The sequence below is a fragment of the Leopardus geoffroyi genome, chromosome A1 (assembly GCF_018350155.1).
Source record: "Leopardus geoffroyi isolate Oge1 chromosome A1, O.geoffroyi_Oge1_pat1.0, whole genome shotgun sequence".
NCBI classification, from domain to species: Eukaryota; Metazoa; Chordata; class Mammalia; order Carnivora; family Felidae; genus Leopardus; species Leopardus geoffroyi.
In genome coordinates, this window is record NC_059326.1 from 90,277,754 (window position 1) to 90,292,802 (window position 15,049).

Sequence of the window (15,049 nt, forward strand, 5' to 3'; positions counted from 1 at the left end):
AGATGGTTGAGTGTCTCCTCTGGCTCTTTAGTTCAAGCCCCACGTTGGGCTTTGTGCTGTCAGTTCGAAGCCTAGTTTGGCTCCTCTGCCCCCTCTCCTGTCCCTCCCCCTGCTCACACAGGTGTGGTCTTTCAAAAATAAAAAGACAATTATCAGGTCATCTCTGGTTGCAACATCTTTGATTAAGGTGCTTACAGATTGTTTACAACATAGCAACAGAATGGTTACAAAGGGTTTCTTTAAAAGCAAGGACACGCGGGGAAAGGAGAGAACTACAGTGGTTAACGACAGGCAGTATCCGTGAGCTCCAGCCTCCGCCCCCTCGGCGCCCCCCTCCTGACCAGTCCCAGGCTGCGCTAGTCTCCCCTCCTGCACTTGCTCCTCCTCCACCCCGACAGGAGACAGGATGTTGGCGGGACTCATCTGAACTTGGAGCGGATCAGGTTTCTAGCAGAAAATCAACTACATGTCAGCATGTGAGTAGTGATTAAAAAAAGGCAGAAGGCCATTAGGCAAGACATTCTGGACTGCTGGTGTAATCCTGGTGGGGGGAGAACAGGAATATGCCGCCATGTGGCCTCAGTGTCCTCCCCAGCAAGGACTTTCAATCTGCCCCAGGAAGCCTCCACGTACCCAAGGAAAGCTGGTAGACGTTTCTCAGACATTAGCGCACACGCTGGGGTCTCCTCCTCTCACTTGTTCTCCTGCCCTATATGGCTTCATGCATCCCCGCCCCCCAGATTCTGGAAGAAGAATGCAGAGAAACTGGCCCTTACAGAGGCCCTGCTGTTCTACACTAGCTCAAAACAACTATGAGACAAGAAAGGGGACAGAACAAGTGAGCAAAAGCTGTCACAACGGCAGTGGATGCTTTGAATACTGGATGGTGTCCAGGGCAGCCCCGATGTCATAGTTCTTGGTCTGTAGGAGCCTGGTGAGCCAGCCTCCTTCATCTGAGAACCCCATGGACAGCATCTGGGAGAGGGACTCTATCAGCCGGGGGTCAGCTTCTGCCAGAGAGAGGACAAAAGCCATGAGGGCGAGTCCAGCCAGCCAGCACCCCGTGCCTGTGGAGCCGGTCCTTCCACAGGCTCTCTGACCTTTCAAACATTGTCATCTTGTGACCATAACGAACCAAAGCAATATGTCAGCCGCCTTTCCTACTCAATGCACCCGGGGCTGCGCAGTCCTCACGTGGCCCTACCGCCAGGCACACCACCCTCCACAGGTCGGCCTTCCCGGCTCCTGTAGGAGCTCTGAGATCGACATTTCCCTCAGGGAAATGGAAGGTGGACTCTGAATCCACTTCTAGGGGCACGTGGCGGTGCCAGAGCCTTGAAATCCCACCGCCTTCATGATTCTGGGTCTGGAAGCTAAAGGGAGGGGACTAGATGCTCTGAAGGATAAAGGAAGAAATATAAAACTGTTTGAAATCACTTGCCTGGGGGCAGATGTGGGTACACCGCAGCCTCCTTCAGTCCTGTGGGCCCTTCCTGAGAAGAGTCTAGGGAGGCTGGCCCTTCAGACTCGGGCATCTGTAGAGACTGGAGTTCACCTGTAGACGGGTCTACTTCTTTTGAAGATAAATGAGTCCAGTCCTCGTCCCCTCCTGAACAGTTATCAGACTCCATCTGTTCCTGGAACAGAAGCAGTCATGAGCACACAAGGACCCGCCCACAGCCCCAGTTCCTGGGAGAGGAAGGTGTGGACAAAGGGCAAGGAAAGTTCTAGCAGAGGGCTCACAGACTGAACTGTAACAGAAAGGCCATCAGCCAGCCATGTAAGCACCAGGCAGTGGCTGTGGCCTCTGGAGGGGGAGACTTGCCTCAGGCTGACCCGGCTCTAGAGCTATCTTGTCCATCTGCTCTGCCAGAGACTGCGCGGCACCCTCCGTGTCCCCGTCCGGTTTGCTGGGGTCAGAAGAGCAGCTGCTCGGCTGAGAGCTACACTTCTCCTCCGTGCTGGAGCTGCCCGGAGAGACGGGCGTGAGGCGGCTTCTCTTCCCTCCATGTTCCACATCAATATCCACTTCGATGCCTAGAGAGGCCGAGGAGGAAACAAAAACCAGTGAGGCCTTCACAGGGCCTCCCTGATGTGACACAGTGTGTGGGGCGCACGGGCTTACAGAGCCCTTCCATGTTCAGTCCCCCTGAGCGTCACGGGTCAGGACAGAGTGGGATCTGCTACCCTCCACAGTCACACAGCCAGAGCAGGACCAGGCAAATGGATGGTCATCTCTTTATCTTCAAGATCCCAAGGGCTGACTGCTCCCAATATCCTGGCTTCTAGAAAAACTCTGCTGACTTGTCCACCTCATTGGACCTTTCTCTTCTTCCAACTTAAGGAAACTTTAATCTCCGCTAACATCCCAGGTCAGCTTTGGAGCCACAAACCCCATAAAGAGATCTTGTTTTTCCCTAAATGTGTGGGCAGCAGCTGTACGGCAGGCAGGGCCAAGCCCTAGAAATGGGGAGCCAAACCCCCAGGTGGCCAGGCTGTCCCAGCCACGGCGCTGAGGACCACATGAAGCATCACACTTGTGTGGGGGGCCTGGTGATGTGGAAAAACAGAGTAAATGCTAGAATCCTGCTTAACTTTGTGAGGCTGGAAGCACAGGCCAGCAGGTCTCCTCTGGTCTCTCACACGGGCACATGCTCACTGAGGACCCGGAAGGTGGTCCCTGGTGCTCTTTTTTAAGTTTGTTTTTGAGAGAAGAGTGACAACACACCAGCAGGAAGGGCAGAGACAGATGGGCAGAGGATCTGAAGCGAACTCTGCAGAGAGCGGCAAGCCCGATGTGGGGCTCAAACTCAACAACTGTGAGATCATGACCTGAGCCAGTCAGACGCTTAACCTACTGAGCCACCCAGTGCCCTAATGTTTATTTTTGAGAGAGCGTTGAGTGGGAGAGAGGCAGGGAGAGAGAGATAGAATCTAAGCAGGCTCCATGCTGTCAACACAGAGCCTGGTGTAGGGCTCGATCTCACGAACCATGAGATCACGACCTGAGTCAGACACTTAACTGACAGCTACCCAGACGCCAGGCTGTGTTTCTAATTTCTCAAAGGACGACACGCCCATGGCTTAGAGTCAGCTCCTAAAGGCTATCTCGAAGAGTCCCTGTCCCCCACCACAGCCTGCCCGCTCCCAAAAGACAGCTTTCAATCCACACTGCTCTTCCTTGTTGGCTTCTTATTCTAGATCCACTTACCTCCCCTTCCCCTATGCTTTCAAAACTTTTAGTGACAACATTGTGTTTATATTAATGCCACTATATAAATATTGTTCTTTGCCAGCCCAAATACTGAACTTATTTCCTTGTAGTTTTGTTTTTTTTTGTTTTTTTTTTTGTTTTGTTTTCTTGCAACATTAACGACACTCACTTTTCTCATTTGCTGACTCTCTCCGTATTCTGCCAACAGCTCTATGGAATTTTCTACCTGGGTTAAGTGCCAGATACCCCTGCAAGTCCAGTTTTTCCCTGGAAACCATCCCTCTAGCACCACCCCCGGCACTGCCCCATGCTGGCAGCTCCCTGGGCCAGAGGCACAGCTATGCTGCACCTGCCTCTCCTCTCCCACCTGACGCCTCCCATCTTGCTCATGTTTTGGGTCCCGTATTTTGAGCACCTTCCTCGTTCTGTGTTTATGTCTTCATTTTGTTGGGTTGGGGGAGGGTCTGAGCCAAGGAAGATGACTAAGACCTTGCATACCTGAAAACAACTTTGTTCTGCCCTCACACTTGACAATCAGGTGGGGATAGCTCTCTTGGTTGAAAAACCATTTTAGCTCAGGCTTTTGAGGTCACTGGTTGTTCCATGGTCTTCCAGCTTCCAGTGCTGGCTCTTTGAACTCTCCAGTTTTTAGGATAACCTGGAGCATTTCCAGAGCCTCCCTTTATCCAAAGGGCTCCGAAACCAGGCAATAAGCTCTGGTGTGGGGTTTTTGGTCATTGTCCAAGACAACTGGGGTCCCTTCAACCCAGAGGTTAAGGTCCTTAGTGCTGAGATGCTCTTACATTCTTTGCTTATTTCCTTCCTTCGGTTTTGTCTGTTCTTTCTAGCATTTCTATTATTCATCCTATACTGGGCCTCCAGGATCAATCCTCAAATCTTCTCACTTTTTCCTTCTTCTCATCTCTATTTGTTTTGCTTCTGGAATATTTCCTCAAAATGACCTGAAAATCTAAGCCCCCTTCTGAGGTCTTTGTTATTTTTCTTCTGGATTCTAAGAACATTCTTATCTGTTCTTATCTTGGAGCGCACCTGGGTGGCTCAGTCTGTCTTTGGCTCAGATCATGATCTCACGGTTTGGAAGTTCAAGCCCCACGTCGGACTCTCTGCTGTCAGTGTGGAGTCCACCTCGGATCCTGTCTCCCTCTGCCTCTTCCTTGCTCACACGTGAGCTCTTTCTCTCTCAAAAATAAACATTAAAAAAAAATTTTTTTTAATCTGTTGTCATTTTATGGTATCCTATTCTTTTTTCAAGGATAGAAATATATTTTTGTATCTCACTGAGGATGTTAACATTCTTTTTCCTGTAATGTCCTTTCCCAAGTTCCTTCTTGTCCATGTGCTGAGATTTTCCCAAATGGTCGGTGATCCATGGCAGTCGATCCTAGTGAGGCACTCCCTGTGGGGCCAGGGCCATCATTCATTTCCCTCTGCAGGGTGACTGGGTGTATGGCCAGGCATCAGGATCCTAGGCAGCAGAGCTGCGGGACTCTGCTCCAGCATGCTCGGCCTCCCCTGAGCAGGGACTCCCTAGCGCCTGCTAGAGACCCACTGCTCATTCATGGTGCCCAATTCCAGGCTGCGGACACAAGGCAGGGTAAGGTGCTAGTGTCCTTAAGGCTAAAGCTTCCCTGGGTCCAGCAATTAAACATCAGGTCTTGTGCACGGGTAGGCAAGGGCCACCATCTGGCTGACCAGCCAGTGATCTCTACATGATCCCGGAACAGTGGTCTTAACTGCTCCTTGGCCTCTCCTGGACCCTGAGCGGCCATCTTACCTCTCACCAGTATTCCTGTGCAGGATGCGGGCTTCTGATGCCTCCACTGTTGGTTACTACCTTCCATCCATTTCCCACCTTCCAAAGTTTGATGTCACCTCATCTTGTCCCCTATCATTTTTTCACCATGTTGTTTAATCCCTTTACTGTTATTTTGGTAGAGTTTGAGGAGCAAACAGAGATAAAGACGGGCTTAGCTACCAATACCCTCCCCCCACCATCTGCCACAGTTAAGCTGTTTTTACCCTACTATCCTCCAATATTTCATCATGAAAGGTTCCAACAAACAGAAAATTTGGAATAGTACAATGAACACCCACATACTCTCACTTTTCTCTATGGGACTTCTCTCAATGAACAAGAGATTCTAGAAGCCAAGTTCTCCAACTGATGATAACCTGACACTTAGGGGCTTACAATATGTACCACAGTCTGTGCCCTGCTTCCCCCAAAGCCTCTGTGTGGGGAAGGGTTTTCTCAAGTCCTGGACGTCAGGGACTGCAAACTCAGGCCAGGAACAGTCCTGGGACTCAGCGGTGGACCTGCTCAGCTGGTTCTCATGGCACCTACCAAAAAAGGCCTTGGAGTTTTACTTTAAAGCCGCTGAGTCACTGCACATAGACTGCCCTCTGGGAGGTATTAACGGCTGTCCCTGGGCCCCTGCTCTGGGAACAGTCCCTTCTCGGCCGTTGGCAGTATGAGTCATCCTAGCCATCAGGTACTCATGAGAAAGGAAGATACCTACAACACCAGAGCTTAATCAATTCCTCAAGTGGCTCTCCGGGACTGAAATTACTCAAAGGCATATTTACTGAAACTTTACTTGTTTTGTAGAGCTCTAGGCTCCTCCCTAGTTGTAGAAAGCAACTCCACCCACTTTGAAAGACTTAAAAAGGGCCTTTACCCTTATCCCAAAACACCTGAGCACTGCCAAAATTATTCCCAGATGTCTTGAGTAGGGCACCCAGGTCAAGGCCTGAAACATGCCACAAGCTCAGATGGGTCTCCGGATGGACAGCAAGTGTGACCCAGAGTGGCCTGGGAAGCCTTCAAAGCAGACCCCGGGCCCTACCCAAGTCCCATTTACCAGAAGCAAAAAAGTGGACCTGAGACTCTACACTGTTCCAAAGTTCCCTACCTGAACCTAAACTTGGCTTTAGGACTCGCCGGCTTGTCTTGTTCGTTCTTTTTAGTGAAGGACTTTGTTCTTCAGAGTCCTTTTAGTAACATTCCCATACAACAAAATCTACACCCCAAAAACCCGTGTTGGTGATTCTGATGCTAAGCCAGGCTAGAGAACCACTGCCCATTAACTGTCTTCCAAAAAGAAGCTTCCCGTGCCCTTAAATCCCAGCCTTTGGAGGACCATCTCTCAAAATACCCAGTGCCTTCACACTCTCAACACCACGTTGTAAGTGAGTGGCAGCTGGGGTTTAGCACTAGCTTATCTCTTGATTTGATGCCCCTTTTAAGGCATTAACAACATTAGTTCTTTTCTCTCCCTCAAGTGCCTGAAACTCCAGTACAAAAACAGTATGCGGCCTGAGGTGTTGACGGGCAGCAATGCCAGGACATCACTGCTGCCGCAAAGCTGCGTTCTGGGCTGAAGGAGTGGGAGCTGGGGAGCTTTCACACTGGAGGTGAGGGCAGTCATGCCTCCCCTTCCACCAGCATCCTTTCAGACAATGGACATGACTTCTAGACCATCTGTGTGGGCACTTCCTGCCACTGCAGTCACAAAGCAGAGCACTTCTAGTCAGAGATCATGGAGCCACTATAATCTTGTCACCTTTGTAGTGGGCTATCACTGCCACAAAGCCCTGTCTGAAGCCCCCACATCAAGACCAGCAGAAAGGTACTTTCTAAAGCCTCAGGCCAGGGGCATCTGGGTAGCTCAGTCGGTTAAACCTTAGACTTCAGCTCAGGTCATGATTCACAGTTCCTGAGTTCAAACCCCACATCAGACTCTGTGCCAGCTGCAGGGAGCCTGCTCGGGATTCTCTCTCTTTCTCTCTGTGTCTGTCCCCCACTCACCAGCGTGTGCACACCCTCCGAAATAAACTTAAAAAAAAAATTTCAAAAATAAATAAAGCCTAGGGCCAGTCACACCACCAAGAAGGTACTCGCTGTGGTTCACCCATGGAGAAACCTCACATCTGTGAAATCCAGTGTCACACAGAACTCCTTATCACACACTGCTCCCCAGCTCGGGCACAAGCCAGGCACGTAGGAAGCACCCAGAAAAGCTGGGGTTGCAAAAAAAAAAAAAAAAAGGGGGGGGGGGAGGGGAGAAAAAAAGAAACAGCATCTCAGCTAACTGCTCACTTAAGTCCTTGGGTAAACCCGAGACTCACGTTCGGGGAAAGTGCAGACTGCCCTTTGTGGGAAGAACTATCTGAAGTTGACAGGCCAGCCCTGCAGCTGAGCCTCTTGGGATTATCCCAACCACACACTCACTGCTTCCAATTCACACCACGTGGAAAGCTCAAGAATTTGTCAGGGATTTCAACTGAGTGACCTGGGGTGCAGCACATGGCAAAGGTCAAGGTGAGCCAACAGATGCTCACCAGTATCAAGGGCACAGCAGTGACAACTCCTCTACAGTGTCCCAGGGGCAAGCCACCACACAGCCACTCACTAGTTCTCGAAACGCTGCTGTCAAAGGACAAAGACAGCCACTTACCCAGAGGGCTGAGGGCAGCTGCCACACTCTCCCCTACGTTCTTAAGGAAATTCACGCTGGGGTCCTCCGATGGGCCAGAAGCTTTGATTTGCAAAAAACAAGAACAAGGATGTTTAATTCAAAGCATGTTTCTCAGTGACTTGAACACCTGTTGCAATCCTATCAAGTTCATCATGGGTCCCCTCTATCCCCAGGGGCCTTGTCCTGGCAGCCCTCCCTCACTCTCTCCCACTCTCGGCCCCTTTGTGACCCTGGTGCTCAGAAACCTGTGGGGGATTCAGTACACGCAGTAGAAAAAATGGACCACGTTCTAGCTCAAACCACATCAAAAATCAAACAAACATCTCCATCTTTGTTCCAAAGGATGAGGTAAATCGAAGGACAGTTAATAAAATCAGAATAAAACCAAAATCCAAAAATCTAGAACACAAGCCACATGTAAGTTAACTTTATGATTGTGTTTAAAAAGACTTGAGTGTGGGTGGGTGCCTGGGTGCCTCAGCTGGTTGAGTGTTTGACTCTTGGTTGGTTTTGGCTCAGGTCATGAACTCATGACCCACAGGATCAAGCCCCATGTCAGGCTCTGCGCTGCCAGTGCGGAGCTTACTTGGGACTCTCTGCCCCTCCCCTGCTCTCTCTCAAAATAAGCCAAACATTTAAAAAAAAAAAAAAAAAGGAAAAGAGAAAGAAAAAAATAAAAAAAGACTTGAGCAGAGGCACCTGGATAGCTCAGTCAGTACAGCATGGGACTTTTGATCTCAGGGTCGAGTTCAAGCTGCATGTTGGGTGTAGACCTTACTTTAAAAAAAAAGGGGGGCAGTGGGGGGGCTCAGTCACTTAAGCATCTGACTCTTAATTTCAGCTCAGGTCATGATCTCAGCTTCGTGGGACTGAGCCCCACATCAAGCTCTGCATCAAGCTCTGCACCGACACGTGGATCCTGCTTGGCATTCTCTCTCTCCCCTGCCCCGTCTACCCCTCCCCACCTCCCCAGCTCATGCTCTGTCTCTCAAAATAAATATATAAACTTTAAGTAAGTAAATAAATAAATAAATAAAAGCCTTGAGCAGATTTGGCTGATTTTGCTGGCAGCCAACACAAAAGCAGCAGCAGGCATATCACAGAGGTGTGGGAGCTCTCAGGGCCTCCCTGCCTGTAGGTGAGGGCTACCTCAGAAGGGCAGCATTGAGAAGCTGGGGGAAGATTGCAGCTGATCACGCCTGGGCCGTGGCTAGATTCAGTGCAGGTGAGTTAGTGGCCTTGGGCACTTAGGTGCCTCAGTTTTCCGGCTATGAAATGAAGACAATGTCCCCCCACTTTGCAGGGTTTTGTTAGGATCAAATGCCATGAACAGCTGTGAAGTGCCTGCTGGGCCACAGGCCCAGCAGCAGACTCCGGACTTGGGGAAGGCCCTCCGGCTCCACCAGCCCTGCCATCTCACCCTTCAGAAGCCGGCAGACTCAAATCTCACCTGACTCCGCCGCAGGGCTGGGGCGGGCATCCCCTGCACGAGGGGGACGTGGGCTCCAATTCCCTGGTGGGCCCATCTCCCAGCCGGGCCACCCAAAGTGCCCATGTTTCAGTTTCCGGAGCCAGCGGCTATGCGAGAAGCCCTGACAAGGAGCAAGCAGAGGGGTGGCACAACACCATGTCAGTGGACTCCCTCCGCCCCAGGCCCACTCCAGGCCCACCCCAGCCCTCAGGGAAGCCCTACTCACCTCGGAGAAGGGCCCAAAGGTGGTGGGGAAGACAAGCTTGTTGTGCTCTCTGTGCAAGCCCTTCCCCTCGCAGGCAGCACACAAGTCATAGTCCGGGCAGACGCTGCATTTGTAGCGGGTCCCCACCACCGGCCCATTGCAACCATCACAGATCACGTTGGGATGCACCATGCTGCGGGGTGCCTCCTGAGCACACGGGGGGCGGTGGTCCCGCCGGCACTCCTTCTTCTCTGCAGGAAGGGCAGAGAGCTGAGAGGTGGGACCCCAGAAGTCTCCCGTTCGTCACCACCATAGGGCTTTCAGTTAGCAGGCCCCAGCCCTATCTCCAGACAGAGTCCCTGCAGAACTCAACTGTTCAAGTGACAGTAACAAAGGGACCTGAGAAACTGCCAGGAGGTTCCTGGTCCTTGTGCTGGTTACCCAGACGAGCGAGAAGTGGCAGGGAGCTGTGTCCACACCGCTTTGGCCTTGCCCCGTATTACAATAAACCCCACAGCACCCCCAAAGCTGTCCCAGCCCAAGGCACTTGGTCTGGGCATAATCAAGAGTGAACCCAGAGATCCTCAGGCCCCACCCCATGCGGTGGACAGACTCCTTTCTCGGGCCAAGCACAGTGATGAATAAGTCTCAGTTTCAACCCACAGGTTCTTTCCCCCTCCCACTCTGAAGGGATTTCTCAAAAACCTCAAGCTGACCTTACTTAGAAGAAGCACCCAGCTTCAGACCTTTACCTTTAATGTAAATACGGAAGATGTCATCCTTCACATAGGACATTGCCATGGTCAGCTCCTCATCGCTGGAAAAGGCAACCAAGTCTCCGTCCTCATCTAGATTGTTTAAAAGACTGCACGTGAGCACCCAGGGCTTCTCAGCCCAACACAAGCTGCTCAGAGGGGCTGAGGCCAACCCTAAAGGGGCACCTGCAGGCCTAGAAACTGAGGCACACCTGTGTGAGCCAGGGGCCAGCCGGGCTGAGGCCAGAGGTCAGAATGCCCTTTCACTCCCCACTGCCTGGAAGGTAAGCACCCCAACATGGGCCGTGGACGCCCACGGGAGACAGAGCATGTGTTCACAGGGACAGCTGGCCACCTGCTCTGCCTTTAAGCCAGCTGTCCTGTAAACAGGTGCTGCCTCGGTCCACTTCCGACCACGCTTTAGACCCATCTTCAACTGCAGGAGATCCATACCTATGATGGGTTCCTAGGGGCCCAGCCCTTCCAAAGGCCTTGGGCCTCCTGTGGTTTAGGTCTGCCTACTTCCTGCTCCAATGAAGCTAAAGTATCTGTATGTACTCTTGCATTTTTAGACTCAGATTTAGCTAATGGTGTTCAAGTCCCACCACGTAGGCCAAACCACACAGTACATTACACCATGCAGACTGGGCCAGGTCTGTGGGCCACCAGATGAAACGTCCACCACAAGAACAGGGGCAGGATATCATAAGGTGATTAACCAAAATATCCATCAACTAATGAATGCATAAACAAAATGTGGTATGTCCGTAAAATGGGAGACTATTCATCACAAAAAGGAATTAAGTACTGAACTATACTACAGCACATGTAAACCTCGAAAATGTTATGCTAAGAAGCCAGTCACCAAAGAATACATAATGGTCAGATTCCATGTACAGATTTATGTGAAATGTCCAGAATAAGGACTTCCATACAGAAAAAGATCAGTGGTTGCTTAGGGGTGAGGAGAACAGGAAGAGAGCCAAAGGGTACACTTCCTTTGTAATTTGATGAAAAGGTTCTGAAAACTGTGATGATAGTTGCACAAGTCGCTCAAAACTGTGCACGTTAAGTGGGTGAATTGTAAGTGAATTACAGCTCAATAAAGTCATCACAAAACAAAACAATCCAGAAGCGGGCAGACCAGCTGGCAGCACTCCTAAGGGAGGTCCGGGCCCTGCCCCTCCCCAGGGGCCGGCCTTGGCTGCCCGCCTCCCTCCCAGCCACAACCACTTCCCCACCCCACCCACCAGCAGCCACCAGTCACACCAGCGCAGCGAGAAACTGAGCTGGTTCCCGGGCTTCTGTCCCTCCACCGACGCTTCTGAAGAATGTTTTGCTTTTGGCCCTCTGTCCACTGCCAGGGGGACAGTGTGCGCACTCGTCAGCCAGGCAGCCCTGCCTGAGCCCTCGCACCCCCGCGCTCATTCTCCCGTCTCACTTCTGCCCCTGGCCGGCCCTTCCCGGGCCCTATCTGAACCCCCACCCAGCCCTAGCCAGCCCAGATTCGGCAGCCACAGGATGTCAGCGTAACCTGAGTGCCCGCCGGGAGCCGGCTAGGACGCCCCCACGCGCCCTTGCCAAGATCTGCGACGTCACGACGGGGGGAGGGGCGGCGCCCTGCGCCCCCGGGCCTGAAACCCACCGAGAGAGCCTTGCAGCACCGGGCCCAGAAGTGCGCCCGAGGCCGACTCGACGCCCACAGCGTCAGAGCAGACCCCGGCAGGCTCCGCCAGGCCGGACGAGAAGGGCCAGCCACCCCGCCCCGCACGGCAAGCCTGCGTCACGGCCCCAAGCAGCTGCCCGAGGGCGCCCGGCCCGCTCACCGCGATAGTGCGTCTGGAAGCCTCCGGGCCGCAGCGCGGGGAACAGGGCGGCCACCCGGCTCAGCAGCCGTTCGCAGGGTCCGGGCCCAGCCGCGACCTCCGCCTCGGCCTCGGCCTCGGCCTCCGCCTCGGGTTCTGGGCTGAAGCAGAAGCTGAAGCGGCGGATCTCACGGGCCGCGTCCTCCTTGCCCAGAAGGTAGGCCTTGACGGTGAGCGACGCCATCGCTGCTTGTTGGTGAGGAGGAAGCAAGCTGGGCCGCAGCGGCAAAGAGCGCTCGGCTTTTGTAGAGAACGCGGGAAGCCCCGCCCAGGACGGCCTCCTGGGGGCGGGGACTCGGCGGCCCGCTCCGCCCCCCAGGCGAGCGCGAGCCGCCCTGCATGGGCCTCCAGTGCGCTCCCCCCTCTTCTCCCGCGCCCCCAAGTGTTCCCTCACAGTCTCCGGTACTCCCGTATTGCCGACACCTCTCCTCATGTCCTTAGCGCACCCCAAGAGACCGGCCTAGGACTCCGACATCTAGGCCGGGACCCTGGCATCCTCACCTGAGGGGAGGCACCCCGAAGGGGTCCCGCCCCAGAGCCATCCCAGGCTTGGGCCGGGCGGTGACTCAGCAAAGCAGAACGGAGGCCGCTGGGGATACCCAGCGCAGCGGGAGGGGGCCCACAGAGGCCGGAAGCCCCAGGCCAGAACAAACTAGTCCCCTAGGTGCTGTCCCGAGTCTATATTCTTCACAGCCTCCCGAAACACTCGGCTTCCCGGGTGGCAGCCCGCTCCACCGCCCCCAGCATCCCCTATGATGGCCCCTTACTGCCTTGAGGGACATACCCCCAGCTCAGGCCTGAGCATCAGGGAGCTCCTAGTATAATAGAGGGTAAGGTTGAGCCCAGAGTCTCCTCACGCTCACCTGGCCGGAGGGCCAGCCAAGGCTTCCTGGAGCCTCGGTAGTCATTACGGGTTCACTGCAGCCCAGGGCTCTCCCCATGGGCAGCCAGGCACCCACCTGTCAGCGCAGAGCTCGGTTCAGCAGGTGGTGCCCCAAGGGCCTGTGTGGTCTCAGGCCTGTGGGTCTCACGGGCACCCCAGGCGTCAGACCAACAGCCCTCCAGCTAGTAACCAAGAAACACTGCTTCATGTGACAAAATCCACCTGTTCACAAGGTCTGGAGGAAGTTGGGGGGGGGGGGGGTCTTGGAAAGAGGTGGGCAGGAAGGGTATATCGTCCCATGTCATCTCCCAGGTCGGGTCCTGTGAAAAATCAGACCTGCTGAGTCAAAATCCTGTCCTCTCATGGTGTGGTTTGTGGGAGCAGGTAAAACCTCAAGGGATGGGAAACCCAGAAGGGAAGGGTGGGTGGATTTGGCTCAGATGTGAAGGCGGTTTGCCCCTGGAAGCAGAGCAGGGACCTGTCCACAGGTGTGCCTGGTCCTCCCCAGGGGTTCCAGACTAGGCAAGTCTTCACACCCCTGCCCAGGCCAAAGAAGCCCTTTTTGAGAGGATATACCCTCTCAGACCCCTTCCTGCATCCCTATTGGGAGCCTGGGAAACTGACCCAATGCCCAGTGCCCCGCAGACAGGGTCAGGGGGTGCCGGGCAGAAGCTGCAGGGCCCACAGGTGTCCATGGGGGTGACTCAGCAGCCTGGGAGCCTGGCAGCCCAGAACAGGCTGAGCCAAGAGCCCAGCGTCCCACCTCCCCCCAGGTTTCAGCAGCCTCATCTGAATCAGTGGGGGCACAGAAGGAAAGCCCTTCAGGAAGGGCTCAAGGTGCGGCCCCTGTCCAAACAAGCAGCGGAAACAGACGCTGCCAGCAGAACCTCCTTTGCTTTCTCCTCTGTTCAACCCCATTTGGGACCGTGGTTTGAGAGGAGGGATGAGGAGTTTAGGTGAAAAGGGGGTGGCAGGGAATGGGGCCCAGGGAAACCAACCTGGAGCCCCGCCCCCCCCCCCCCAGAGAGTCCCAGCTGTGACCTTCCCAGGATGCCCTACTGCTGAACATGGCCCTTGCCCTGCCCTCCCCCAAGGCCAGTGAGAAGTAAACAAGGCGGCAGCTGGGGAACCCCCTGGCAGGGCCCTCTCGCCTGCCGGGTGAGGTCAGGTGGTCTGGCCAGCAGTGAGTCAGCGTCCCATGACCACCGTCATAACAGGGGGATCCCCGCCCCGCTGCCACCTATCTCAGCAACATTTTAACTAGCAGCCAGGCAGCAGCAGTGGGGAGCAGGACCCCCAGAGCCACGAGAGCTCAGAGAGGCCAGGGTGGCAGGGAGCTGACAGCGTGGAGACCAGAGTGAACCAGAAGGGGTCCAATGCCCCCTTCTGACATCCGCTGTCTTTCCCCTTCTTGGGTGTCAGGGACCTCCCCTATGCCCCACTTGCACCTGAGCCAGAAGACCCACTCTCTACTGGGCCTGCCATCTTTGGGCATATGACAAGCCTCTCAGTTTCCCCATCTTTGAAATGGGGCTAGAATGGGGCCGCTCCCAGGCAATGCCCCTAGGTTTTGCTAGCTGTTATTTGGCTGCCTTTGGGGGCGTCTACTGGGCGTAGGGATGTCAGGAAGGAGACTACAGTCGGGGTTGAGGTGAAAGTGTGGGGAGCACGGAAGAGACCTGGGTCAGGATTTTCTGGGGGACGAGCAGGAGTGGCTGGGAGGTTATCTGGTTTAGTTTATTGCTGTCTGGGATGTTGTAACCACCTCAATTCCGCCCCCCTATTCCTCCCCCTTAAAGAAGTAACCCCATCCCTTGACGATGGTTTTCTGAAGTTCCCTGTATTTTCTTTGGGATGTGGAGCCAAGCTTATAGGTGGGTACTGGGGCAACCAGAGACAAGGCCACCGCAGGACTCAGGCCAGGCTGCTGTAGGTCACCTCAAGGAAACCAGGATCACAGGGGATCAGACCCCTCCAGAACCCAGCACTGGGTCCAGGGACTGAGTTTGTCCATGGAGAAACAGAGTGGTTCGTGGGTGGGAGTCCCACACTGAGCTCCACTGTTCTCCCTCACAAGGGAGAGACACACCCTTGGTTCCTAACCATGCTAACTCATTCCACCTGGTGACTTTCCCCTGGCTCCTTCCTCCCCCTACC

The 15,049-nt window shown here is 54.0% G+C and overlaps 1 protein-coding gene across 2 annotated transcripts in view; it reads right to left on the reverse strand.

The window, feature by feature from the left end:
* Positions 1 to 157: 157 nt before the first annotated feature.
* SQSTM1 (sequestosome 1) overlaps positions 158 to 15,049 on the reverse strand; it is a 25,314-nt gene continuing 10,422 nt past the window's right edge. Inside the window, exons 1-8 of one of the 2 annotated variants that reach the window (XM_045484672.1) lie at positions 11,971 to 12,572; positions 10,142 to 10,237; positions 9,411 to 9,640; positions 9,164 to 9,305; positions 7,693 to 7,773; positions 1,826 to 2,037; positions 1,442 to 1,637; positions 158 to 1,010 (exon numbers count right to left, since the gene is read on the reverse strand). In XM_045484672.1, the coding sequence (XP_045340628.1) occupies positions 853 to 1,010; positions 1,442 to 1,637; positions 1,826 to 2,037; positions 7,693 to 7,773; positions 9,164 to 9,305; positions 9,411 to 9,640; positions 10,142 to 10,237; positions 11,971 to 12,442 (1,587 nt within the window). In that variant the 5' untranslated portion in view covers positions 12,443 to 12,572 and the 3' untranslated portion in view covers positions 158 to 852. Of the gene's footprint in view, positions 1,011 to 1,441; positions 1,638 to 1,825; positions 2,038 to 7,692; positions 7,774 to 9,163; positions 9,306 to 9,410; positions 9,641 to 10,141; positions 10,238 to 11,970; positions 12,573 to 15,049 lie in introns of those variants that run through there. The other variant, XM_045484678.1, reaches the window with a different exon arrangement.